The 26,400-nt window shown below is 41.7% G+C and overlaps 1 protein-coding gene across 10 annotated transcripts; it reads right to left on the reverse strand.

Moving 5' to 3' along the window:
- Positions 1–735: 735 nt before the first annotated feature.
- si:ch211-235e9.8 (uncharacterized protein LOC100002196 homolog) lies at positions 736–25,283 on the reverse strand. 10 transcript variants are annotated; one of them, XM_036000518.1, is made up of 10 exons: positions 25,019–25,283; positions 18,685–18,785; positions 17,318–17,423; positions 11,639–11,656; positions 5,181–5,519; positions 2,820–3,010; positions 2,649–2,750; positions 1,851–2,375; positions 1,549–1,595; positions 736–1,315 (listed from the first exon to the last, which is right to left on the reverse strand). In XM_036000518.1, the coding sequence occupies exons 1-9, from the start codon at positions 25,092–25,094 to the stop codon at positions 1,560–1,562; spliced, it is 1,494 nt and encodes a 497-aa protein (XP_035856411.1). In that variant the 5' UTR covers positions 25,095–25,283; the 3' UTR covers positions 736–1,315; positions 1,549–1,559. The 10 variants fall into 10 exon arrangements, with proteins under 10 accessions (XP_035856411.1, XP_035856356.1, XP_035856435.1 ...); XM_036000463.1 differs by having other exon boundaries at positions 1,851–2,492; positions 2,649–2,754; positions 2,845–3,010; positions 25,019–25,282; XM_036000542.1 differs by lacking the exon at positions 2,649–2,750 and adding an exon at positions 2,529–2,633 and having other exon boundaries at positions 1,851–2,156; positions 25,019–25,282.
- Between the last annotated feature and the right edge of the window lie 1,117 nt (positions 25,284–26,400).

Here is a 26,400-nt window from a genome sequence, read left to right on the forward strand (position 1 = left end):
AAGTTTGTTTCATGCCTGGCCACACCCCAAATCAATGATGTCACAAGTGGTGTTTTACAACAGCTGTCAAAATCCTGCTGTGACATCACCAACTGGGGTGTGACTAGAAGGGTACACGGGGCACATTCAATTTCAAAACTGTGTGCACAGTTTTGCTACGGTTTCCGGGTTGATCCGCATGTATCCTTAAAACGGTGTGAATCGATGTGCAATGATCTTTGAGGTATGTTTTTTCTCATTTGGTGGGTGTGTCAGAGGTGTTAGCCAATCAGCAGCGACGGCAATGTGAACTCGTATTAAAAAGGAGTGTGCATGTGCAGTGTTCGACGCACCGCCGTTTCAGTTTGAATAAACATTTCGTTACGTCTCGTTGGGGCTGAACTCCCCCATGCTTTAAGAATGTTTAACCCAATGAGAGCAGAGCAGCAGCAGTTTTCCTCTGTTTCAGTGTTAAATTACCCTTTAAAAAAGGAAGACAATTAAAAGGGTAATCAACAAATGTGTGCCTTATTTAGTTTGGCATGATAAGTTTAGGTGATCAAATGACAGCTTCTGAAAAGTAAGAATGCAATTTTTGAAGTCAGCGGCTTAGCAACTGTGTTCTTGGCTTAGGAACTGTAACACTGACTGCATCAAGAGGAGGTCTATGGTGTCATTTTAAAGACTGAAAAACATGGCGAGGTAGCAAGGTCTTTCTTCATAAAACAAAAACTACAGCAAGTTTTTTTTTTTCCCCCAGAGAAAAACCTGAGGCCGGGTATTGAAAAGAATGCTGGTGAATAAAAACAGGCCTTGCTTCTTTACAATATAACACTAGTTTCACATTGCAAGTGGCTGGGCAGAGCCTGGGTTAACAGGATGCGGTGATGAGTATCAAGGTATTCCACTGGAGTGATTTCTGAGGCAGTGAACACTGTAACAGTACAAAAAAAAAAATAAAATAGGGTGACTGAATGGCTCAGTTTTGTCTATAGAAGTAAACGGGTTACAATTCACAGAAGTTACAAGAACTCTTATTGAGGCTACTACATGATAAACCAGAAGATCTGTTCAACTATTGACCACCAGCTGGGACTATACAGTCAAGTCAGTGTGGAGTGTCACAGTAATGGGCCATATGGGCACCGCTAATATGTGAGGGAGGATGGTTCCATAAACAGGCATTGATTTAAACACTGCAGTATGTGTATCTTTTCACTGAAACTACATTTTAATCCCTTGCATTTTTATGGGTGAAGGGAGAAAGGGAAAGTGTTCGAGAAAGGCACATCCTTTTCTTCTGCAGGATAGAAAGTCATCATTCGGGAGCCGTTTACTGTGATGGGAGGACAGAAACACAAAAGTCAATAGAACTGTACATTGTCTGTCTATATGAACACATTCCAATAGGAATACATTTTAAAAAAAAAAAACAATTCCACATCCCTAGCGTGTATTTGATACCCAAGTATAGGAATGTGTATGTAAAGGGTGGGAATGTTCAGTCTGAATGACATGTCATGGGTACAGGCTACTCTACCATGGTAGAAATAATCAAAGGCTCAGTACCTTATTTGGAACTACTGCATTTGCATCCTAAGAAGACGTCGCCTACCCTGAGTAGCAGAGTTTAAAAATCCATGTTAAAAGCCCACAGGGATTGAGAGCAATTCCATTATATATCGAGTTATACTGAAGCATCCTGACATAAGAAATTGGTCTCTTCAGCCCTCTCTCAAAACACTGTTACACCTTTACCAACCAAGGCTGAGACATATGGCAAATGTGCCGGTCACTTATATACTAATCAATTTCCGTACATGAGTGTTTAATCAGTCTGAGATCAGTCTAACAACAAAGTTATCTGGTACCTCAGAAGCAGGGGCATCATCCTCTTCTGGAGCTTGGATGATTCTTCCAGTCATGGGCCCTACTCCCAGCACCTTTGGCCTTTTTTCAGCTTTCGGTGTTCCTTCCAGAACCACAACAAAGTACTCTCTTTTGGGACCTTCTGCCAGGGTCTCTGCAGCTACTTCTTCCACCACCACTGGGGTGGCTACTTCCACAGCAGGGGTTGCTGCGACTTCTTCCACAACTGTTGTGACGACTGGTTCCACAGCCAGTTCTACTGGCGTTGAGGCCTCTTCTACCACTGGCGCAGCCTCTACTGGTGCTGGGACGTCTTCAACAACTGGCGTAGCCTCTACTGGTGCTGGGACGTCTTCAACAACTGGCGTAGCCTCTACTGGTGCTGGGACTTCTTCAACAACTGGCTCAGCCTCTACTGGTGCTGGAACGTCTTCAACAACTGGCTCAGCCTCTACTGGTGCTGGGACGTCTTCAACAACTGGCGCAGCCTCTACTGGTGCTGGGGCCTCTTCAACAACTGGCGCAGCCTCTACTGGTGCTGGGATGTCTTCAACAACTGGCTCAGCCTCTACTGGTGCTGGGACGTCTTCAACAACTGGCTCAGCCTCAACTGGTGCTGGGGCCTCTTCAACAACTGGCGCAGCCTCTACTGGTGCTGGGACGTCTTCAACAACTGGCTCAGCCTCAACTGGTGCTGGGGCCTCTTCAATAACTGGCGCAGCCTCTACTGGTGCTGGGGCCTCTTCAATAACTGGCGCAGCCTCTACTGGTGCTGGGACGTCTTCAATAACTGGCTCAGCCTCTACTGGTGCTGGGGCCTCTTCAATAACTGGTGCAGCCTCTACAGGTGCTGGGATGTCTTCAACAACTGGCACAGCCTCTACTGGTGCTGGGACGTCTTCAACAACTTGTGCAACCTCGGCGGCAGATACCTCTGCTGGCACAACCTCTACTGGTGCAGGTGTTTCTTCTACTGGTGCAGGGGCCTCTTCTGTGGGTGCAGGGGCCTCTTCTGCTAGCTTAGTAGCCTCCACAACTGGTGCAATTTCTTCAACTGGCTGTGCCTCTACTGGTGCCATTGATTCTTTGACGTCTTCAACAGTTATTGCCAACTCTTGAGTTGTCTTTGGTACCTCTAGAGCAGAGGCAGCTGCCAGCAGCACTGTAACACAAAATCCAGCCATCCAAACATCACTGATGCTCAAGTTATATTTCCCTACATTAAGTTCACACAACTTGGTGATTAGCCAAAGGTAACATTTGTGACAACTTTGTTTAGGGTTAGGGGATCTTGTGCCAGGAAATCTATCTGGTGAACTGTGACTACATGCAGGTGCAATGTCAACCCCCAGCAGTGGACAAAGTTGAGGAGAAACAAAATGGCGCAACAGGAAACCAATGTTAGTCAGAAGGGGCATCGATGCAGTGCTAAAAGCCAATGAAGATCTTCCATAAGAATAGGACAAATGCACAGCTTGCTTACCACAGACAAAAGCAAAGCAGCACACCAGCAATAATGGGCAATTTTGGAGGCATTTGGAAACACCACTTTACATTCTTGAAAATTATTTTACTAAAATGTAAAATTATTTTACTAAAATGGAGCTGCTACCCCCGCGACCCGTTACCGGATAAGCGGAAGAAGATGGATGGATGGCAAACCGTGCAAAAAGTAAGGGTTGTCTTTTTAAATACAGACGTCCCGGTGCATTTCTGACGGTGTAGCAAAGTAGAGTTTGGTGCAGAGAGCAGTGAGAAGGAATTGAAAGGACAGAATGTATTTTAAAATACTTACTCAATAAAAAGGAACAAGCTTGCATCTATAAGTTAATTGAAGACTTACATTCAATATGAAATTTCTGTAAATTGTAGAAATTGCAATTTCTATCATTTACAGAAAACTATTAGAACATTTGTGGAGAAACAAAAAGGCAGTGAAAATGTAATTTTTAAACTGGAATGAATGGCTAGAAATTTCCTTACTTAAAAATTACAGTAAAGACTAATTCAGACAAATAAAAGACGGCACTAAACCTTTCCGGTTTGATAAAAGTTTTATTGTTTCCTTATGCAGTTATAAGCAAAATAAAAATATGATCACATATGGGTTGAATCACTTGGAAACCTAATGAGTTCTTATGAGTTTCACATTACAGTTAAGGAAAAGAACCCACTGCAGAAGTTACAGAGTTTGTACAGAGCCATCTCATCTTGCTGTAGGATATACACAGCTGTATGACAGTTTAAGGGTGTTGCTCGTTTGGAGCAGTTGCTCCGAAACTGGGAGCGTTTCCCTCCCGGAAAAAAAACGGTCTCGTTTCGTCGCTGTTCAACATTGCTGTGTGAGCACAAACGAACCAAGAGACAAATGCAAATATTGTATCATTTTAGCCCCTGAATCGGAACAAAGCAAACGAGCTACATGTGTGAAAACGCCCTTTCAACTGCCTGCTCTGTGATACCCGACGAAGACGTACAACATTACAGAGGTTTCAAAGAAATACAGTGTTGGTCAAATCTTGGAAAATAGCATTCAGGGCTTCATAACAAAAAGACACCAATGATAATCACAACATTTGAAGGGTGGTTCCTGCTTGTTCTCTACGTCCATTTACTTGTGTGTGAACCTGAAAGTATGGTCTAGACCTGCTCTATATGAAAAGGGTCATGAGAGTTGTGATTTAGCGCTAGAAAAAGGCAAGTGGTATTCTCGCAGGCGAATTAGCTAGTTGTGAGTCATATTAACTGTGCGAAATAAGGGCCAATCTGTATGAATGTTTGTATTCACAGTGATCACATTTATTTCACCCATAACTGCAAATGAGTCACAATAAAATACCTCACTGCCACTTTGGAAATGTTTCACTGTGGTGTGCAGCTGTAAATCAAGAAGAACCTGCTGAGAAGATGGCCTTGCTGGTTTTTTTAACATCTCTAGGCCCCATAATAATCGGAACAAATATAGACATCACACAGTGATGTACACTGCACACCAGAAAAAAAAAACAAAAGTCATCCTTACGCTGCCCTACCCACACCAATAAATACAAGAGCAAAATATACATTTGTTTACCACCTGAGGCACCTGAGGAGAAGCAGCTAACCTCTAGTGGTTCTGGACAGTGACTCTAAGATACCGGTTTTGTTGTTCCTAGTGCTGTGAGACCAAAAGACCTACTGTCAGCGGCTCTTTAATTACAGAGATTCAGCGATTGTGTGTCTGGTGAGAGTCAAGTGTGTGTCTGGTAGTGTGTGTGCGTTTCCCTGCAGTGACTGTGTGGAACCTCAAGCCTCAGAGGCAGCTGCCTCCTCCTCAGGTGAAGAAGCCGTACCGTTGCTTTCGGGCTCCTCGGCAGCGACGGCGGCTGGTTCTGCGATAGCCTTGGCCGTCTCCTCGACCGCTTCGGCCACGTGAGCCACTTCTTCTGCGACCGTCTCCACTTCGTGCGCGACCTCAGCCACGGCCTCGGCAGCCTCGACGACGGCCTCGGCAGCCTCGACGACTGCTTCGGCGACGGCCTCTACGACAGCCTCTGCCTCCTCGGCGACAGCCTCGACGACGGACTCGGCCTCGCCATCGGCGGCAGCGACGGCGACCTCCTCTTCGCCAACCTCAGCCTCTACAGCAGCCTCCTCGGCTGCCACCTCCTCCGCCTCCTCCTCCTCTCCGGCTGGAACACAAGAACCAGAAGGAGCGCATTAGCCAGAGCTTTGGTTTGACTCACAGGGCTAACACTTTGTAGTATACTTTAGATATCCTAAAGTCTATCACGATATGATTTTGATTAGATATAATTCAGGGGCCTGCGATAGATAGGATACAATATCATATGCCCATTTAACACAGCTACATTTATAGCAATTTAAAAAAAGCAACTAAAATATGATTTAACAATTTTATTACTAAGCTTCTCCAGACATTTACATTAAAACAAACTATTCTCTTTAATAAAAAGAATATATATAAAGTGGGAATCTAAAATAAAGTGGAATCTTACAGACTATATGTATCGCTACTTTTACATTGCATCGATAATATTGGATCATTGAATCGATAGTTACACCCCTACTTTGTAGAAGACACTTTATCTACTACAGTGAGCAGCCAGTAGTCAGCCACTGTGCGTTTTCTAGACACATGCAGTTTCAAATGCTGCATGTAAGAAGATAAAGCAAGCAAAAATAATTTAATTTAATATAATTTTGATGAACATTTAAAAAGCAGCACAATACATTAAAAGCAGCACTATACATTATTTATTTTATAACTACGCTATGGAGAGAGAACATTTGATAAAATGTTTCCCAATACATACAAAATGTTTTTTTTCTTCACACTCAAAATGTAGTAGGGCTGTCACTTTTTATACGAACTTCAAACAACCATTACAACGTGGGGAAAATAAACATTTGACCAGTAATACATCTTACTAAATCGAAAATTCACAGTTTAAATGCAACATTTACCTACAATCAAATAGTTGTGCTCTTCATTGCCGCAAAAAAAGTTGCACACTAGGGAGTGGTGCTAAATAGATAAACCATCTGAGAAGTGATTTGTGGAAGCATTTTGGATTCAATATCAGGTGGAAAAATCTTGGAATAAAAAAAGTGAGGCTGTTTGCTGCCCTTTAAAGTACAGCAGAGCCTGATGGTGTTAAAGGGCAACAAATCAGAAATAACTTACTGTACGAGGGTTTCATTGGAGTTCATTTGGACAGTTGCGCGTTAGCGCTCAATTATTTTAATTTAAAAAAGTGACAACTCTACAATGTAGATGACAGAAATGCATGTGCTGAACACCTCAAATGTCAGGTGCTTTTAGAAGGAGCAGTTGTTTTCAATGGAAACACTCCTCGCACTGCTCTTTGCCGCTACAGTCAGTTTATGGTTCAACTTTTTCCCCCAACTTGCTGCCATCATTGGCAAGTCAGACTCAAGTGTATACCAAAATTATATCAGGGGTTGATGCATTGACTGTAAAAGTGAAGCCAAAACATCTGAATCGCCCCCTGGTGGCTGGCTGCAGTATAGGTCATAAACCCCGCCCCCTCTATAGCAGATGGGACATGGGCCAAACTAAAAAAATGTAAGTACACAAATACATTTTTCCCAAAGATTGTTTCTGCCATTTTAAGTCGTTCACTGATGTTTGTTCAAGTGTTCATTTTCCTGATAAGCGTGGTTTATTAGTTTGATGCTATAAAAACACGGTGAAACGTCATGATTGACAGCTGTGATTGACTCGCAATTGGTCGTGCGGGTGTATGGGCGGGACTTCCAATCACTACTGTGCAGACTCTGGCTCCAAAATTACAAGATGGCAGCGCACGTATCCGGGATATTTTGGCTTCACTTTTGTACAGTGGGAGGATGTGGAAACAAATTGTCCATCTTTTTTTCTTTTAGAGTCTATGGAGTATATCAACTGTGTAAAAATGAGACAGATGGACATTTGGATGGAAACAGAGCTACTTAACAGCTGATCATGTTTCCCAGCAGGCTGATCCAGAAATACTACTTCTAGTCATGCCATTCCAAAAATGACCACTGCCTAAGCAAATACTTCATCTGAAAAACCCCAGAGGTGGCACATTCACTACATTAAGTGCATGCAAACTCAAAGACAGGGAGGAGCATGACATACTGTAGACAAGAGAGAGAGGAAAAGGGAAGGAGAGGGAGAGGAGGACGGGTTAAGGTGCAGGGTAGAAGGGGTGAAGTTGAATCTTGGTTCTTACCATCCAATCAACAAACTATGTGTTATCTGAAACTCTGAAAAGTGAGCGTGACAGTGAGACTGACACCGAGACAGCCCAGGTAGGTTGTGCGTCTTTATTCTTTAACTGAGAGATTCCCTCCACCATTTGTTCTACATTTACCATCAACAAAAATACACCAAGGTTGTGGGAGACTGGCCCAGGAATCAACATTGACTCTGGTGCTCAACACTTGGGCGTTGGACCATTGGGAGTGATATTAGCCTGTTGATGATTTAACCCTCGTCTTCCCATTGACCATGAATTGGTTGTCCTTCCAGGGCAAAACCAAAAATGAATTCGTTTGGGGGCGCTCCCACCCCGACTTTGACGTTTTTTTTGAATATATGGTTAATAAACCCAATTTATATGACATTAAACCTAATTTGAGTTATAAAAAAATCAGAAATTATGAATTATTTTGAATAATAGTTACGAGTCGATCCCAGACTGGTATATGTCAAAGTTTAGACAGGATACTATTTTGAAGCTATTTTAAAAAAAAGTTTTCAAATGCTATAAAATTTAATAAAACACCCAAATTTCAATGAAAGTAATCATTCATTTTACCTGCAAAGAACGGTGCATGGGTCCCATGCAACGTGCATCCATGTTATTTTGGGGCAATTTGGTTGAAAGAAACCCATATTTGTGACATAAAAAGTTTGACCCGAGGATAACACAAGGGTTAAAAGCTACGAACACTGGAGCATACATAGTCTGTTGAGTTACAACGTACAGGAGCCGCTAGTTCCAGGAGTATTTGTCCCCACAGTAATTTTCCATTTAAAAAGGTTTTAACAATACCTCCAATGTTCCCCAACATATAAACACAGCAGTCTCCAGCATAATGTAACAAGACAGTTTATGCCTTTACAGTTTATGTTATGGCCCGTTTGTGTGTTACTTCGACGAGTGTTATTTCAGTGTAAAATCGGTTTAAAAATACAAATGCCAAGATTGGTTAGCATTTTCCCCCTTTAGATATGGTAAGATTTAATAGATAGAAGGGCTCAACCAGGGGGCACTATTAAAAGGAGGCGGCTCGCAGCCATTTAATATCATCGTTTTTAACGCTATTGGTATCTTCGTACTGAAAACACCACTGCTGTAAAATGTTTGCCAATATTGAAAGTCTCACTGAAGGATATTTATTAATTATTTTTGAAGCAACCTTTGAGATTGCTAATACAGTAAATAAGTATCACTGACCCACCAATTAAATGTACACTATATATTTTCACCTTAACATGCTAAATCTAAACCTGGCTACGTCAGCTCAAACATGGATTGTGCTAATGGACTACTATCACTCACAATAGTGCATGCTAATGTGTTAGCATGAATAGCTTTGCACAGCAGCTCAGTTGACCAACTGAGCTAATGTCCCACAAAAAACAGCCATTTTTTTTTTTTCAACATTCAAACCTAGAGTAGTGTTGAACAATGATAAAGTCCACCGACAAAAGAAAAGTCAACAGTCAACATTGGTTTCGGATACTTCTGGCAGTCCATTTAGCACCTTCAGTGAGTTTAGCCTTTAGCAGCAAGAGGCAAAAAAACCCCAATAATAATAATAATAATAATAATAATAATAATAATAATAATAATAATAATGATGAAGAAAGAAGCACAGAATCAATATCGTCCACAGAATTGTCCCGGGGTTTTAGGCCGAGTAGAGCACTCTCTTTCTGAGCAGTGCAGGAGGGGAGGAAAGGAGGAGAGAGGGATTTTGTTTTCCTGTTCAGATCCAAAGAGTCCAGTTCTAGGACGAATATCCATGCGGCCACAGAGGACCTTAGCTTTAGCATTACACTGAAAAGAGTAAAGACATAGAGTTAGAGAAACGGAAGAAGAAAAATCTAGCTCTTTCAAAAAAGCCAAGTTCAATTTACACAACAATGGCATTGTCAATCTAACAGTAACCATATAAACTATGCATGGGAATTAGCCAAAATGGATATGGGCTGCTACCAAGATGCACTGGGGATGTCGATGTTGAGCGCTCTATGAGAAGAAGCCTAAAGGCTGATTTATGGTTGTGCGGAGGCTCCACGCAGAGCTTTCTCCGCAGCCTACGTACGGTAAGTGGCCTGAAGTTTATACTTGTGCGTTGATCTCTTTAAGAGAATAGCAGGGCCGGCGAATTGTGATTTGCTTCAGAGCTAGTAGTGACTCGTAAGTATGTTTTGAGAGGTGCACGTCAGGCTACGGCGTAGGGTCGGTATCTCCACCTACGTAGACACGGCGTAAACTCACCACGGAAGCATAAATCAGCCTTTAGTTATTAAAAAATAACAAAGTCACCAGTTTATTTGCCAGTTTAAGATGACGCAACTTTGTTTTTATCTAAAGCCTCTTCCAACCAGAGGAATGAAGAACAATGAAGAGAGAGAGAAGAGGGATTGAGTGGTATGACAGGAGGGGACTGATTTGGTGACTAAGCCAGTAGGATAAATTCGGGAGAGGTGGGACTGAGGTCACATACTGTAGGAGGACAGATTTGTCAAAATGTATTGGCCAAGTATAGCCAAGCTCCATAAGGAATAGGGTGTGTTGCATATACATATTCCCAAACTAGCTACAATAGAGGGAGTATGATTAATTGCAAATACGGCTAAAGCCAAAACTTAGCTACACAGGAAGCCGTTAACAATTTTGATGCCTCTCAAACGGTCACTTTATTATTCAGAGACAAACCTCTGCACTATTTACGCATGTGTAATTGTTAAATGTATGGATCACAAAACTGCACAGTTGATGTTTTTTTTAAATTCAAACTGAGTTGAATTTCCTTCATCAGTGGAATCCATTATTTGACCTGCATTTTCGGTGTTCTGCCAAAGTCTAATATTAATAGTGCCTTCCATTTACCTCGGAACTCTGAGCTGGGAATGACGTCACACCCGAGCTGAATGCGTTCCATTTACAAGTCAGATTCTTCATTGTGGGGTCAGCTCTAGCCAGGTTAGCCATTGTTAGCAATACCAGTTGATAACGACGGATTACGCAGTTTTCTGCGCATGCAAACAGCGTAGCAACATGTCGACAGATAGAAGATGGACAGGACTGTGTGTAGCACTGATTTAGTGAGACATAAGTAAGACAGAAGTGCTAATAACCGTATGTTACTACAGCTTTCACTACTGTTGATGCTAGCGGAGCAGCCATGCTGAATTTTGAGCTCGGGGTACTGCGAGGTTGTCCGAATTTCTGTCTCGGAAATCCGAGGTCAGGGGCCGTGTTTCCGACTTTGACCTTGGAAAATCCGACTTCCGAGTACAAATGGAACGCACTACGACCATTCAGTGTGTGCCAAATGCACACGTTTTCACTGAGGAAAGTCAAATGGGCCAATCTGAGCACAGCTGAGAACATCAGCTTTAGCGGTCTCTGAAGTCTGCGGCAATCCTGTACGCTTCAAATTAACCCTATTTAATTTCTATTTGTACTAATGCCGCATTTATTCAATTTCATCTTACATTTTTTATGTTCGTAAGATCCTTTCCAAGCATGCATACAAATGTATTAAAGCACCTGTTGGAGCTTTATATGTAGCTTCCCGATTGCTCCGGGTCAGTGACCCTTTGAGACCTTTCAGATTGGTGTCGGGTGCGTGGACCCAACAATAGCTGCTTGCAAGTTCTGCTGTGCTTTGATATCTCATATAACTACATTGACAGTATCCAACTATACCAATTCAGTTTCCCTTCTTAGTTGGATAGCTGGTGGTCATCTTTTCAGATCCCTTGTTTTCTCTGTTCATATCTACATTGCATTTGTCTTTGTTGGATGGGACTACTATCGCAGGTGTAGCCCTCTTAATTTCTGCGTACATTATTTGGTCAAGTTTCCTTCCCACTGTTGCCGGTCTAATCTTGAACTATGAGTGGTAATACACATACAGTGATTAGGGTGAAATTATTAGAAGCACAATCAAGCCCATGCCAACATTTCAGTGAGCATTCAGACCGTTGTCAGGCAGTGATAATGAATGAAAGCTAAATATCCGTGTTGACACAACTTACCCTCTTCTTCGTCCTTGCCTGCAAGCAAACAGAAACATCAGTTTCACATAGAAATAAGCCACGGCAACAGTAGTCAGCTCAGTTGCTGAGCAGTAAAGAAATGCAGGCTTTTGCAAAGGAAGAAGGAACTCTGGGTTTGTTTCTTTGGGATGTTAACGTTTAACTTTTTCCTCATTCTGTTACGGTTGACCAAATCTGGAAACCTGTAACCGTTTACATTCGATTACACCTTTGAAACTAGGCGTGGGCGGGTATGAGATTCTGATGGTATGATAACCCTCAGCAAAAATATCATGGTTTCAGGGTATTGCAATTACAGCTTTAAAATGTATTATTTTGAAATGCCTGGGTTTTTTTTCCATTGAACACAATGCATTTTATTTTTAAAAACGCACTGCACACTGGCAGGGAGAGGGATTTGTAAAGTGCAATTTCTGTCCTTGAAGACTCATAAAAAACGGCTCATACCTTAGGAACGGTATGATGGAAAATGTTGGCGGTTTTGAAACTGATTTTTCCAAACCGCGGTATACCTTGAAACCATTAACCGGCCCATGCCTATTTGAAAGAACAATTTTTGATACACATTTTCAATCCATTGTATTCTATTGAACATGCTGATCATGCCATTTGCCTTCGTAGATGTGCTTTTTCTCAAAGAATATAACCGTAAAAATGGAGATTTATTTATAATTAACATTATTTGCCATATATCACAAAGGATTTAGCCTTTGGAAGCATGATAGTACCAAGTTATATTGTACAACTAATTACATTTAAACAATGCCTGTGTTAAAATGGGAAATCTGTTTTGATGGACAAAAGAATCATTAGGACTCATCTTCTTGGGACCAAAGCCCTTAAATTCTGTGGAACCAACTCGATTTTTCAATACTCAGCCCTAGATGGGATCGTTTCTTATTGTGTGCGATGTAAACAACTTCAAATGGGTCATCTTGAGACCAGCAGTGAGTGTGACTCGGCATAAGCCAAATAAATGGATTTATCTCCTACGCATTAGTGCTGGTACCCAGTAAGCGTGCTGCTGCTGATGGTATCAGTACGCTGTCAACACGCTATGTTTGCTCCATTTACACTTCAAAACGGATCAAGTAAACTAATCTCAACCATCTACAATAGAGCACGGGCAGTTAAGAGTCTGCTAGCCAGAACAAATAAAAAGCAAACTGTCAGTGATCACAAACACGGATATAACATTCAAACAGAATACACAAGGCCGTGTGTGCTGGACCAGAGGATGTTTGTGTTTAGAGGAAATGACAGGGTTTCCCCCCAGTGTATGAAAGGCCTAAGCCACTGGGAATTATAAATTTATTTTTAAAGACGTTTTTTAATCTACAGTTACAGTGGGGTGGCTGGGTTGGAAACTGAGACGTAGTCATATTTTTCCAGTTAGCGTTCAGCACTGACTTAATGGGACTTAAAGGGCCCTATGGAATCTGTCTTATAGCATTTTTTTAAATTCTAAATTTCACGATTCCGTCCATGATTCGGTTACCACAGAAATCAACTAACTATTTTGACAGAATCAATGCATTCATTGGTTTGGACCCAAGAGGGCCTTCATGTCTACTTTTGTCAAATCGCTTTATTTTTGCCAGGGTGGAAAAGCTTCTCAAACACTTTAAAAAGACACTGGAAAACAATTTTTTTTTTTTTTTAAATGGCAAATAAACAAAGTCACATTTGGAGGAAGTAGTGCTGCGCTGCTTTCTGTGGGGGTGATAAGTATGTCATATTTAGGCCACATCCCAATCTTTTGTGTCTAATCCAATCTAATCTATTGAATTTTCTGTCCATTGACTATATATATATATATTGGTTTCAGTTCCACTTAAAATAAATGAGCATAAAAGGTTAATAATTTAAGACTTGTTACATCACACAGTCTTACTGTGTGTGTAGGTCTTCCCATAAAGAACGTACGTAGTACAGAACTCACTGTATTTTTTAAAAACAATGCTGTCGAACTGCAGCACAAATGAAAAACACTGGATTATACAATCTCCAATAAAAAGACCAATTCCTAACTGATGAACCAATCTGACAATAGTCCGCCTGACTGCTGACCTTCTTGATCCAAAACTTCACATGCAGGCACTACGGCTGTGTGTGTGTGTGTGTGTGTGTGTGTGTGTGTGTGTGTGTGTGTGTGTGTGTGTGTGTCTCTAACACTGAGCTGGGCTGCTACGCTCAGTCTCTGCAGTTGTGCGTTTCGTCAGCGACGTTCCCTCACTGCTGAAATAAGCCGGGGATAATCTGGGACTGTCCCACAATCCTTGCTCGGGGTGAACTCAATCCGTTTGCTCACAGGGAGGCAGAGCAGCCCATTAACGAGGCTACGTGTGAATTAAAGAACCACACTACATCACCGACAGGGCTGAGCAATTAATGGAATTTTAATAAAATTGAATTTTGATCGCAATTTCGGTTTTCGACTCCTAACGATCACAAAAACAATGTAAACTATTACACATTACGTAATTTTTGTCTTGTGTTTTGAATGGCACGGGCAGTTAAAAAGTATTAAGGGAAATTTCACAGTTCAAGGTATTTCCACTGTTGATTTGTTTAACTGTTAAAAATAAATAAAAAATAAAAACAAGTATACTTGTGTCCTCAGTGAATCCCTGTCTCTAGAGCTTCATGCTTACCCTTTAGCATACATTATTTACTGCTAAAACAGATGGCAGGACCAATAATTTCAGTACACAAACACAGCTAAACGGAGGACACACTGTATGTTTCATTTGTTTGAATTATTCTCATTGTTTTAGTGCAAGCCAACCCAGCTTAGACCTTGTTAATATACCTAACTTTTTCTTCTTTTTTTAAGTTATTTTTTAGGGGTTTTCCTTTATTTAGAACAACTAAAGAAAGACAGGAAACAGGGGAGAGAGAGAGAGGGGGGAAGACATGCAGCAAAGGGCCACGGGTCAGATTCAAACCCGGGCCACTGGCAAGAAGGGCCTACATGGGGCGCGCGCGCGCTCTACCAGGTGAGCTATAGCCGCCCCTAGACTTACATTCTGACAGAACGGTGTGTCATAAGGCAAGGCAGACAATCTGCACCTCTTGATAAAGACTCAAAAACCACAGAAAGAAAAATGGACAGAGAAAACAGGAGCTAAAAGGAGACTGGACAGTGTTTTTTATCTTTATGCACCAATGCTCCTTTGTGTTAAACAAAATCATCATTTTGTGTGGTTAAATAATACGGATTAAATGAATGTGTGTTTTAATGAAAGACAATAGTTTAATTTTTTATCTGCCGTTTGTTGGCCCCGTTTCAGCACCAGGAGCTGTCCACAGTGGCACCCATTAGGCCTCACACACGGTGCACAACAAGGCCCAGCGACAGTCTCCACATGGGGTATTGATTATTAATTGATGGAAAATTCATGATATTGTCATTTAATTTGGCCGCAGTTTTACTTTGTAATGCGTGGAGTAGTTTCTTTTAAGTTTAAAAATGTACCCATTAATCTAAAATGTTATAATTACTGTAATGGTACAAAGCCAGATTTGGCCAACCCCACGATGCTAACAGCAGTTTTAGCATACAACCAGAGATGGCTACCACCTTTTCATTTCTAATACCACAACACTGAATAACTGCAGATACAGATAATATGATAGGCCTGTCGCGATAGTCAATAAATCAATTAATCGCACGATAAAAAAAATATTCTCTCTCTCTCTCTAAACCCCCCTTATCCTGTTTTTAACTCTTGTGTATGCATTGTATTTATTTATTTATTTATTTATTTATTTATTAGGGGGAACTGTGTTGTGTATGGTAATGTCTGTTTATGTGTGAGCTGCTGGACACTCAAATTTCCACGCGGGGATGAATAAAGTATCGTCTATTCTAAGAACCGATATTATTTCTTTTATGTCAAGCAATTCTAATTCTATTAGGTTTACATTCTTGTCTTTTCATAGTCATAGTTAATATTTAATAATAAGCTATTGCACTGATCAATCCCTTCGCTGTTCTCTTTTGCACTACCACCATTGCACACAGTCTACCTTAGCACCTTTAACTCTTTACATTTCTGTGTGTGATTTTTATGTATGTGAGATATATGTGTGTATGTGTTTGTTGTGTTACTGTTGTCTAAGCTACTGGATGCTTAAAATTTCCCTCGGGATGAATAAAGTATCTATCTATCCATCCATCGGTAAATATTCCTCACAGCACATAGGCGTGTCCACGCCTCCGAGTGCATCCTCAGTCCAAGGTTTCTCCATATCCATGATTACCTTGTGAACTCTCACCCAGTTAGAAATATCTAACCTAATATACCCTTCCCCCAAGAAACATTCCTGAGTTTGCTGTTTGACCCCCCTGACCTCTCTCTCTCTCTCTCGACAAACATAAATTTCTGCCTCTCTAACTGAAGGACGGAGAGCTTCAGGAGATCCTTTGTCCCCACAGCCATCAGGCTTCTTAACACCACCTAAACCCCACCCCCCCCCCAACTATACCAGAACAGATAAGAACTGGGCTGTGTGCAGAAGTTGTAATTATGCTGCTCTTATCCTGTTTTTAACTCTTGTGTATGCATTTGCATTGTATTTATTTATTTATTTATTAGGGGGAACTGTGTTGTGTATGGTAATGTGTGTTTATGTGTGAGCTGCTGGACACTCGAATTTCCCCGCGGGGATGAATAAAGTATCGTCTATTCTAAGAACCGATACATGCCATTATATTTAAAAGGGAGTCATTATAACTGATTGATTATTTGATTATTATACATGATATAGGCAGACATTATAAAATGTCTTTTAATCAGGGCCTTGGCGTAGCCTTATTTTGTTGAAACTAGGCACTTAGCATGTTAACTTTCTTATTTCTTCACATACTAACAGTCCCAGTTCAGAGCTAGTAACTTTGTTATATTAAAATTGATGTGACTTGATCAGCTAGTCTTTCACTGTAGAAAAACCTGTTGGACTGCAACCCGTCCCAAACATTCTTAGGCCAGGTTCAGTCACTGGCTGGCACAGAGCACTTCAACTAGAGAAGAAGTTTAACCATCAGCAGCAGGCATTTATTTCTTGCTGGTAACTCATTTTAACCAGCATAAGCAGCCACCACTGCTGGCTAAAATAAAGATTTTTTAAAAAGCCTGTTACTAAAATCTTTTAAACTCTGCTATATGTTAAGAACAAGGTAAAACTAAAGACTTGATAAAAGGATTAGCTAGCCTTGCAGCTTCATATCAAAAAAAAAAAAAAACAGCCATCAGAGACCCTAACGTGGAATTCTTCATCAAATGTGTGTTGAATGTAAACCTTAGTAATTTCACCATTCAATGTGAATTTATCTGAGAATGTTCTTAAATAAGGAAATCTATTCAGTGATTGGTCCATCATCCAAAATCCCCTTTGTAGTGTGGATCATGTGTCGTGAATCATCCCTAAGACTGACACTTAAGATATAGTCCTACACTTCACTCAAATTACGACTGAGATGCTCGATAACCAACTTTTAAGCGCAGCTTTGAGCCAAGAATTTTTTTTTTACTCTTTAGTCAATTCTTAGCAGTGTTCTTGTGAGTAAGGCTTGATAAATACGGGCTCTGATCAGCACTAGCGTATTCTGGTAAAGTGGGTAAAAGATTAAAGTTGCAGGTGAGGAATACTTACTCTTAGGTGGCCATGGTTTAGGTGCCCACTCTGTCTTGGGTCTGGCTTTGATTTCTGCAATGCGATCATTGAACCTGGCGCTGTCTGTGGACACAGTGCTGTATGCCTGTGGAGAGAGGAGAAAGTCTGAATCTGATCATTCTGTTCATTTCTCATTCCTGAAACAAAAAGATTTAAATTCCAGATACTTCGCAAAAATATCTCATTTTACAGGATTAGCTCATTTGTTGGACTTGGGTAGCTCTTTGTTGAGGACATAATGTTAGCATTGTCAACGGGATGCTGATTATAAAAAATAAATCTGACAGAAAGTCGACCCTAGTTAACTGTTCATTAACTGTTAACCGGCAAGTGGGCAACGGAGTCCCAGTTAACCCTTCCGGGACGCTCGGACATACTTTCATGTCTGCTACGGGCGGGAATCACCAGAGGCCCCACGATACCATATTATCACGATACTTACTGTATGTCACAATACTATTGTGAGTTTAAAGCTATAATGCGTAACTTTCTGATATTAATGAACGTCCGTTACATTCAAGCCATTGCCAAATGAGTTGCTTGTGAAGAAATTAAAAAAGTTAACATGCTAAGTGCCTAGCTTCAAAAACATAAAGCTACACCAAGGCCCTGATTAAAAAAGACCATCATTTATAATGTCTTCCTATATCATGTATAATAATCAAGCATATAATGACTCTTTAAATATAATGGCATGTATCAGTTCTTGACTTCAGTTAGAGAGGCAGAAATCTGTTTGTGGGGAGAGAGAGACAGATTAGACATATTAGGTTAGGCCGACATCTTCAAACTGGGTGAGAGTTCACAAGGTCACTCAGAAGTGTGGACACAAAAGCCCAGCCCACCAATAGGAAGAGACAACACCCCTGTGGGGGATAAGAACTTTCTGTTAGACCAAAGAAAGGGGCCATTCTACAGAGCTCCAGGGTGAAGTAGGATGGCTCACATCGATGTGTGTCATGTAATCCTTTTGCTTTATTACTTACAATAAATAGAGATCAAACGAGAGGAGTAGCTCTACGCTTTGCACCGCAGAGTGCCACGAACTTACGAACTAAAAAAAAAAAAAAAAAAAGAGCTTAAAAAACCCCCCCCGCACTAGCAGGTTAACCAGAAGACTAAAACAATTGTATAGCCTACATTTTGTATTCTTTTACAATGCAAATATTTTGGTTTTAATAATTTATTTTTAACCGTTTAACTGAAGTATTAAATACTTATTGTCAGTTAACGGTTAAACGGTTCATCATAAACCTCCCTAGCTGTCAACCTTGTTAAGTGTTGGTTAGTATCATCATAGTATCAAGTTGAAGCTGAAATGATGGAACAGAAACAATACAACTTACGTATGCAACAGCACCAACAAAGGCTCCACCACACAGCAGAGTGTAGACTATGTTCTCCCCAGACCCACCAGGAACCGATGACATTGGTCGCCGCTGCACAACTGGAAAGAGTCAAAAGGTCATACGTTAGATCTTTGTCAAACCCATCATCAAGTACTTGATAACTCAAGATTTTCCCTAATGGAGCCTTTATTACGTGTTCTCACTTTGACCAACAAATGTATTAGGAGGTTTAAAAGAGGGTCAGAGTTTCTGAAAGGAACAGAGTCACAGAACAGAGGATTCGAGATGGATGATCAACCTCGCAATCGCAGGTCACTTCAACTGCTTTGCCTCCATGTGTCCCCACTGTTAATGGAATAGGAATATGTGCTGCACAAGCCCATAAGCTTCAGCTCTGTGTAAAAAGGGATTGGTGAGAAAGCACCCTAAGGCGCTCTACTGGTTCATGATGCCTCCTACTCTGATTGGATTTGGAACAAAAGATTTAGATTGCTAGAAATCAGCCAGCACTTTCAGGGTTTTTGTTGTATAGAGGAATTTTTGTTTTTCAAATTGTCAAAAATGCAAAATCAGGAAAATGCTGAAATTTCTGTCAAATAAAGTAACAGACTCATTGTGTTTACTGTACGTGCCCCGAGAAAATCTCAATCTGAGCCAGGAAAAACCCTGACTTGGTTGACGCCCACCAAGGTGATGCACTTTTGGTTTGATTTCGGCCGGTTTTGCTCTCCATTTTAAACATGTCTTCCAAGGAGCTTTAAAACACTACAGTAAGGTTTGGCCAAATTTGTGCTGAAATGTTAGGTGATAGAAAAATTCTCATCAACTACTAGCCCTGGAGCAGACATCAAACTCTGTTTCTTTTGACTTAGCAAATCATTTGTTTTTGTTTGATATAGCATTTTCTTCCGACCGAATATTTCACAAAATACAAAAAAAATAATGCAGACACGCAAACTTTGTTTACTATGAATACACTTGACCAGAGTCAGCACCTCTTACTAATACTCTTATCAGCTTTCACCTAAACCCTTCGTAAACACCAAAGAACCACACCTACATTAACAGGCAGCTGAGCATGGATGTCCAAAGGAAACAAAAACAGTGTATCCACAAATCTGGCTATGCCTAACCTACTATGAGGGGGCGGGGGGAAACATCAAATTGCCTGTATAAAAAGCAAAAAAACTAAAAATAAACCAAATACCCAAATTAATTCTTTTAAATTCCATTCCATACATTTAGGGCTGTCCCTTTTTAGCTGATAAGTTGCTTATAAGTCATTTTGGTCTTAAGGCCCCGACACACCAAGCCAACCATCGGCCGTTGGTCCTAGTTGGGCCGACGGCGACCAACCGTCGGCCTAGTTTGTGCGGTGTGTCCCGCACCGTTGCCACGCGTCGGCCTTTTTTCGGCCGCGTCGGCGGTCGTACAACCAATTCATATGATTGGCTGTTCAACTTGAAAACGAGAGTAAGGAAAACAAACGACTGTGAGAGGCACACACAAGGATCCTTTCATTTTTCATCTCATCCGATCAATCCAATACACAAAAGAGCTGTCAAAACTGGTCAAAAATGACATCCGAATGATTCTACAAAAAACACACATGGGTTTGAACGATTGGAATATCTATTTTTGCACACTATGTCCATAAGATGGCAAACGTACAACCAGATATACATAACTACTTGTGTATGCATATTTATTCCAACAACATGTCTTTTAAAAGATCTCTACATACCTACACATTACAAAATAAGCTAACGTTAAACTAATATCCTACACCATGATATTTAATATAAAGACCATTATAGACTTCTCTCTCTCTCTCTCTCTGCGCCCTCTGCAACGCTAAACAATGAGCCCCTTAGCAAGCAAGCTAGCTAGCCAGCCAGCCCCTAAATTAGTAAAATGTAAGAACTTAATGTTTAATTCACATGCTCTTGTCAAATTGAATGACAGCAAAGTGCTATCGCCAGATGAGTGACAATTTTGTTTGGCAAATTTTCTGTAAGCAGTGTTTTATAAAGGCATGTTGGGTGGGTGAAATTAGCAAGTTAACGTTAGCTAACGAGCCAGCAGCGGGCCGTTCGGTCCCTCCGCTCCCACCGTAGGGAGACTTCTTTGCCGAGAGAACGGGATGACAGACTGGGAGAGGGACAGTCTGGTTAGCCATCTCCCGGTGTCGGCTGTCTCCCCGGCGGGGGTTAAGCAGAGAGACCGTAGGCTCTGTTACGTTCTGCTGCTGATCGAGCAAACACTGTATCATAGCAACGTTATCCAGTTTCCCTTGTTGAATGACGAATAGATTACCGCCACCTGCTGCTATGGAGAGTTATTTCCTCTCACGCAGGCGCAGAATGTACGTGCTATTTGGTCGCTGGCTGTAGTATCTGCGATGTGTACCTAGGGCTGGGTGATATGACCTAAAAATAAAATCCCCGATTTTTTCCAAAAAAATCCGATTTAAGATTTAAATCGATTTTTTCTCCCCCTACTTAAAATCAATCTGCAGATGACAAAGAAATTGTTCAAAACAAGTTTTAACTTTATTTTGTTTTGACTCACACACACGCACACACATGGGGCATGTATACCATTATGATTATTCATGCCAACTTTGTGGAAATATAAATTGGTTTGAGTGTTTTCCCTTTTTTTGGATGGGGGGTGCTATATATTCAACAACAAACAAACGGATGCGTGAGATAAAGCTGTTTTCACACATACAGGTAATTCACTTCTCGCTCCTCGCTAAAAGTTCAAATCATTTTAACGTTATTGCGCAACCTTGCCCCTATTTTCACCTGTTGCTGAGTAACGTACATTACCATCCCATGGTCTCTTGAATGTAGCATACCTGTAGCAAGCTCCTAGTAGTAACTAGCGGTAGAAACAAACGTCGAAGAGGAGCTCCGTGCTACAGAGCGGCGATTGCTAGTTGTTTAAGCCGCTACAGACCTCCATCACAGCTCGGTCGTATCAGCAGCATTTAGTAGATGAGTTGAGCCGCAAAAGAGTTCCTCAACACTGCCTCTGGTGCCCCGCATGGTGGTCCTTTTAGGTCAGCGGTAGCTGGTGGTTCAGTTATCTGAGAATAGGTGACTATCAGCCGGGGACAGAGCACCGCGAGCTGCCGGTCATTTCGGCGGAGATTACGGATAAGTAAGTAATGAAACTACTAGTTAAGAAAAGAATTCATGTTAGTCCCTGTCGCCATGTTGTTTGTGTATCTCTATGGCAAACGCGCGGGGGGAGGGCTGAGCCCGTTCGGAGCTATGGGAGCGTCGGCGGATGTTAAGGAGAAAATCGATTTTCATTTAAACAAATCGACGTTAACTACACATTCGAGTTAATCGATAAAATCGATTTATCGCCCAGCCCTATGTGTACCAGTGCTAATTTTTGGCCCAGACAAAGGCGACGTGGGCCGACGAGAGGCGACGCCACAGTCGGCCGTCAAGGACAGCCCTACGTCAAATAGATAAGTCAAAGTAACAGGACAAATGAATGTCTCCAATTGTTTCAACTGACCAAATGTCCTCTGTGAGCCAAACACTTATTAACTAGATGTTCTTGTAAAAGTCAAGGCCAATGAGCTTTGCCACGTACAGTGTTGAGGGTATTAAACTTGTCATATTCTCAGGAACTAATCCAGTATCCAGGGCTGTGACACGACTCCCTGCCACCCTGTTATTTTTACTGGCTAATCGGCTCAAGTCTTAAAAAGGTATGAGCTGGGCGGATAAGAGGGTGAAAATGCATGACATGAGGAGGGGACGCAGGTCAAGATGTCACAGGATTAGATTATGATACCATGCTCTGGTTAAGTGGGACCACTGAAGTGGGGAAGGGCTACACGTCTCATTACTGACTTTTATGTATACAGTGGCCACAACTTTGTTGTAGGCATGGGCCAGTTGTGACGGTATGATAACCTGCAGCGAAAATATCACGGTTTCAGGGTATTGCAGTTACAGCTTTAAAAAAAAAAAAAGATAAAAAAAAAAACTTTTTTTTCATTGAACACAATGTATTTTATTTCTAAATACACTGCACACTGGCAGGGAGAGGGATTTCTAAACTGCACTTTCGATCGTTGAAGACGTTAGTGGTTTTTAAACCGTGACTTTTCAAACCTTGAAAGCGGCCCATGCCTACTTTGTTGTAATCTCTTTAGAGGCCCCCAGTTGTGCCTGGCTACAAGACAACAGAGGCAAGCCCTTGTAGGGAGGCTTGCCATGCTACAATCTTTTTTTAGGTATTGGCTTATTGTTATGATATAGAAGCCAAGAGGTGCTGCCCAAAGCAGTCGGGACATTAAGAAAGGAGGCCAAGCACTTGGACAACATGGAGAAAACTGAGTTATAGATATGTAAGTGAAAAGTGTAATGGCTGCTACACCTGACCATTTAGAGGCGAAACACGAGCTGGCTACAATCCTTCAGCCAAACATGACCTATTGAACGCAAAACTCAAGGTCCGCTTACTCTTTTTTTTTCCCCTCGCAGTTTAAAGTTCCACAGAAGGCCTTGCAAGTGGACCTTTTGTTGGTCTGCTGTATGTTACAATGCTGTCTGTTTTAGGGCTCCACCCATACTGTTTTTTCAAGACTGATACCGATTATCAGTAGTTAATAAATTCCATAACCAATATTTGGAACCTATATGCATATACAGTGAAAATGAAAATCTTTAAGTCAAAATTAAGATTTTGGAATGTTACAAACTCCAACATCCAACAGTCAGATAGTGTTGTGGGCGGGATATTAAGTCAATCAGTGGTGAGTGAAACCGCACCAGAGGGACAGACACAGCTGTAGCCGAGCCAAAGTAGAACACTTTTTAATTAATCAACTTTATCGGTTATCAGTCAACTAAAACACAGATACAGATACTCTGCAAACTGGCAAAAAAACGGCCCCGATAATCAGCCAGGGCCCATAATCGGTCTATCCCTAGTCTGTATGATATTTCGTACAAAATGCCGTTATTGTGAAGCACTGGGCGAATGTTGTGCTTATGAATGGGTTGTGCTTATGCAAGTATTTCATAGCCTAGTTACATATTCACTTAGCTCTTAACTTGAATTCAGATTCACATGACCTAACCTTAGAAATAACCACCTGTCGTGATTTAGAGCCAGTCTGTCCCAGGTTTCTGCCTGGCAAAAGGACATTCTTCTCTGCACCGCTGGTGCTCTTGGGGGAATTGTTGGGTAAAAAAAAATATAGTGTGGTCTATATCTACTCTCTGTTAAGTGCCCTTAACAGACAACATCTGCTATGATTTGACACTATAAATAAAATTTAATTAGATGGAATGGAGGATTTTGGAAAGACTCTGGATTAATTTAAAAGGTGCAAGTAACAGAACCTAAATGCTGATTCATATCAGCACAAGTGATGAGTAGTGAGAACAGAGGAATTTGTTCTTCAGGTGGCCCATATGCTCCCATGTGCTAACACCCAGGGTACCCAATGTTCCCATGTGTCCTCTATGGTTATGTAAGCTTATCACAGATAAAGAGAGAAGCTATGAGTCGCCAGTTTCTATCAGCTGTAGAGGTATAGCTCGTGCCTGTGCATTCTTTACATTAGAATACCGTCACACAAGCACACCACGTGACTCACAGCGGCAACCATGTTTCCAGGCTCCCCATAGCCTGCTGAAGGTCACTTGCACATGTATACGTATGGCGTACATTCATGTTTAAAACCAACTTTCAATGTTCGTAATTTCACAGAGAAGACCGCGCGCGGCTACTTCATTTGTAACATTATTCCTATTAACGGTTCGGCCCACGTTTAAACACTGGTTTAAAACGTAACACATGCCATTTATAAAGTAGCCTATGGAAACAAGCTGACAAAACACCGGCATGCATTTTAACCAGGCAGTCTACTGCTCTGTTTAACACTATGGCAGTGGATACAAATGTCATTACTAAATGCCAACCAGCTCAAGTGTTGGCTATATGCCATTTCTCCATGAGGAAACCCCGAAAAAGCATGGCCTAAAAGACACTTTATAATAAGAGTGACCTAAATGCACCACAAAAAGTCTTTCAGTCAAAGTTCAGCCAAAAAAACAGGTTGACCTTCACTGGCCATGGGCAGCCATTGCCACTCTGCAGCTTGGAGATGCAGCTATGCAGAGAAATTCACACGAGGACAACGTGTACTATTCCACCGATTTCAGTCAAGCGGCGACACATGACCATGAGACAACGTCTACGTTTTAAAGAACATAGACTGTGCAGAAACTGATGATAAAAACGTATCATTCAGGTTTGTGTTTTGTTATAACGCCAGGCTGAAAAAACTCACCATCCCGGGGCAACCTATAGGCTGCTCTGCGCGCCAGAGGCCCACACCTCTGCCAGGCTGCTCTGCAAGAAAACATCGCTGCTCTCCGACGGCTACGCTGGTACTGCTGCTGCAGTGCAGTTGTAGCAAAAGCTAGATGAATGGCTGGTCTAGTCTGGTTAGAGAAGCGTGCGAGGAGGCGGAGGCCACACTGTTGCGCAATATATGTTGTGCAGTGCCGGCCTATGAGGGGTGGTTAATGCCACAGAGAAAACGGAAGATGACATGTATGAGGAGTATGAGGAGTTGTAACACCCCAGAAGAGAAGGAGGTTAAACACATGAGAGTAGAGTGGCCAGCAGTGGAAGAAGTATTCAGATCCTTTACTTAATTAAGTACTAATACCACCACACTGTAAAAAAAATACTCTGTTACAAGTAAAAGTCCTGCCTTTAAAATGTTACTTAAAGGAGAACTATGGGCAATTGTTACGTTAATCTTGATCGCTATAAGTATGTGAGTACTGTTGATAGAAAAAAAACGAGCTGAATTGGTGCTAGCTAACTGGAGCTGCTGCAGCTAATGCCGAGAGCTCCCACTTAGCTAGAACTGCAGTTTTGGGGGCATATCATAAAGAGTGCCTTTGTGCCTCTTAACAGACACAAAATGCAATTAAAATGTCTGTGCAACATGAACAGGGCCCTTACATGACAACAAGATGCGTTTTCAACTCAGACATTGTTTAAATTCACCTACCATGTTAGCTGCGAGCTGCCGTCTGGGATGAGTGAATGTTCAGCCAGGCTTCGGTAATAATCATCACGCAGCAGTTCCCTGTGTGTTTGTAGCATATATATCCATTTTGTTTGCGATCCATCTGGCGTTGGTGAATAGTAGTCTCTGCAGTGGTGTGTTAGTTGCCTTAGCCAGGCTAGCAGGGCCGACCGGCATCCTTCTACTTCCTCCCCGCCTTCCTCACCTGCCGCGGCCGACAACAATCCACGGGCGCCCGCTGGTCTGGTGGATGTCCTCCAGAGGACAGTTCATGCTTTCGTGGCAAAATGTTTGCGGCGAAAAAAGTTTATTTCCCCCTCAAAAATAGGTAATTGAGCACTGTAGTGGTTATGATCATATCAGTGACTATGTAACTACATGGAAACGGGCCAAATGATGCCTGTTTCTTGTACAGTAACTGTGTTACTGAAGGCTAGCTCTAGCTCCATAGGTCCAAGCTTCTTCCCTTGTGAACACCTCCGCTCTTCACTCTTCTCACACCACGCTCCGATCTGCACACTGCTGTTTACCTTTTCCTGCTACAACTGAAATCCCACGGGACTTCAGCGCAAGACTACAGCCAGCCTCCTGTAACTGTTACTGTACAAGAAACAGGCATCATTTGGCCC

Source organism: Sander lucioperca, chromosome 1 (assembly GCF_008315115.2).
Source record: "Sander lucioperca isolate FBNREF2018 chromosome 1, SLUC_FBN_1.2, whole genome shotgun sequence".
Lineage (NCBI taxonomy): Eukaryota > Metazoa > Chordata > Actinopteri > Perciformes > Percidae > Sander > Sander lucioperca.

Bases quoted from the DNA above. Each gene is read 5' to 3' on its own strand.
- si:ch211-235e9.8 (XM_031288287.2), bottom strand. From the start codon at position 25,094: ATGTTTTCTTGCAGAGCAGCCTGGCAGAGGTGTGGGCCTCTGGCGCGC. The intron at 3,011-5,180 runs GTACGGCTTCTT...TTTGTGTTACAG, and splicing joins CGAGGAGCCCGAAAGCAACG to TGCTGCTGGCAGCTGCCTCT. The intron at 1,596-1,850 runs GTACCAGATAAC...TCTGCTACTCAG, and splicing joins ATGATGCCCCTGCTTCTGAG to GGTAGGCGACGTCTTCTTAG.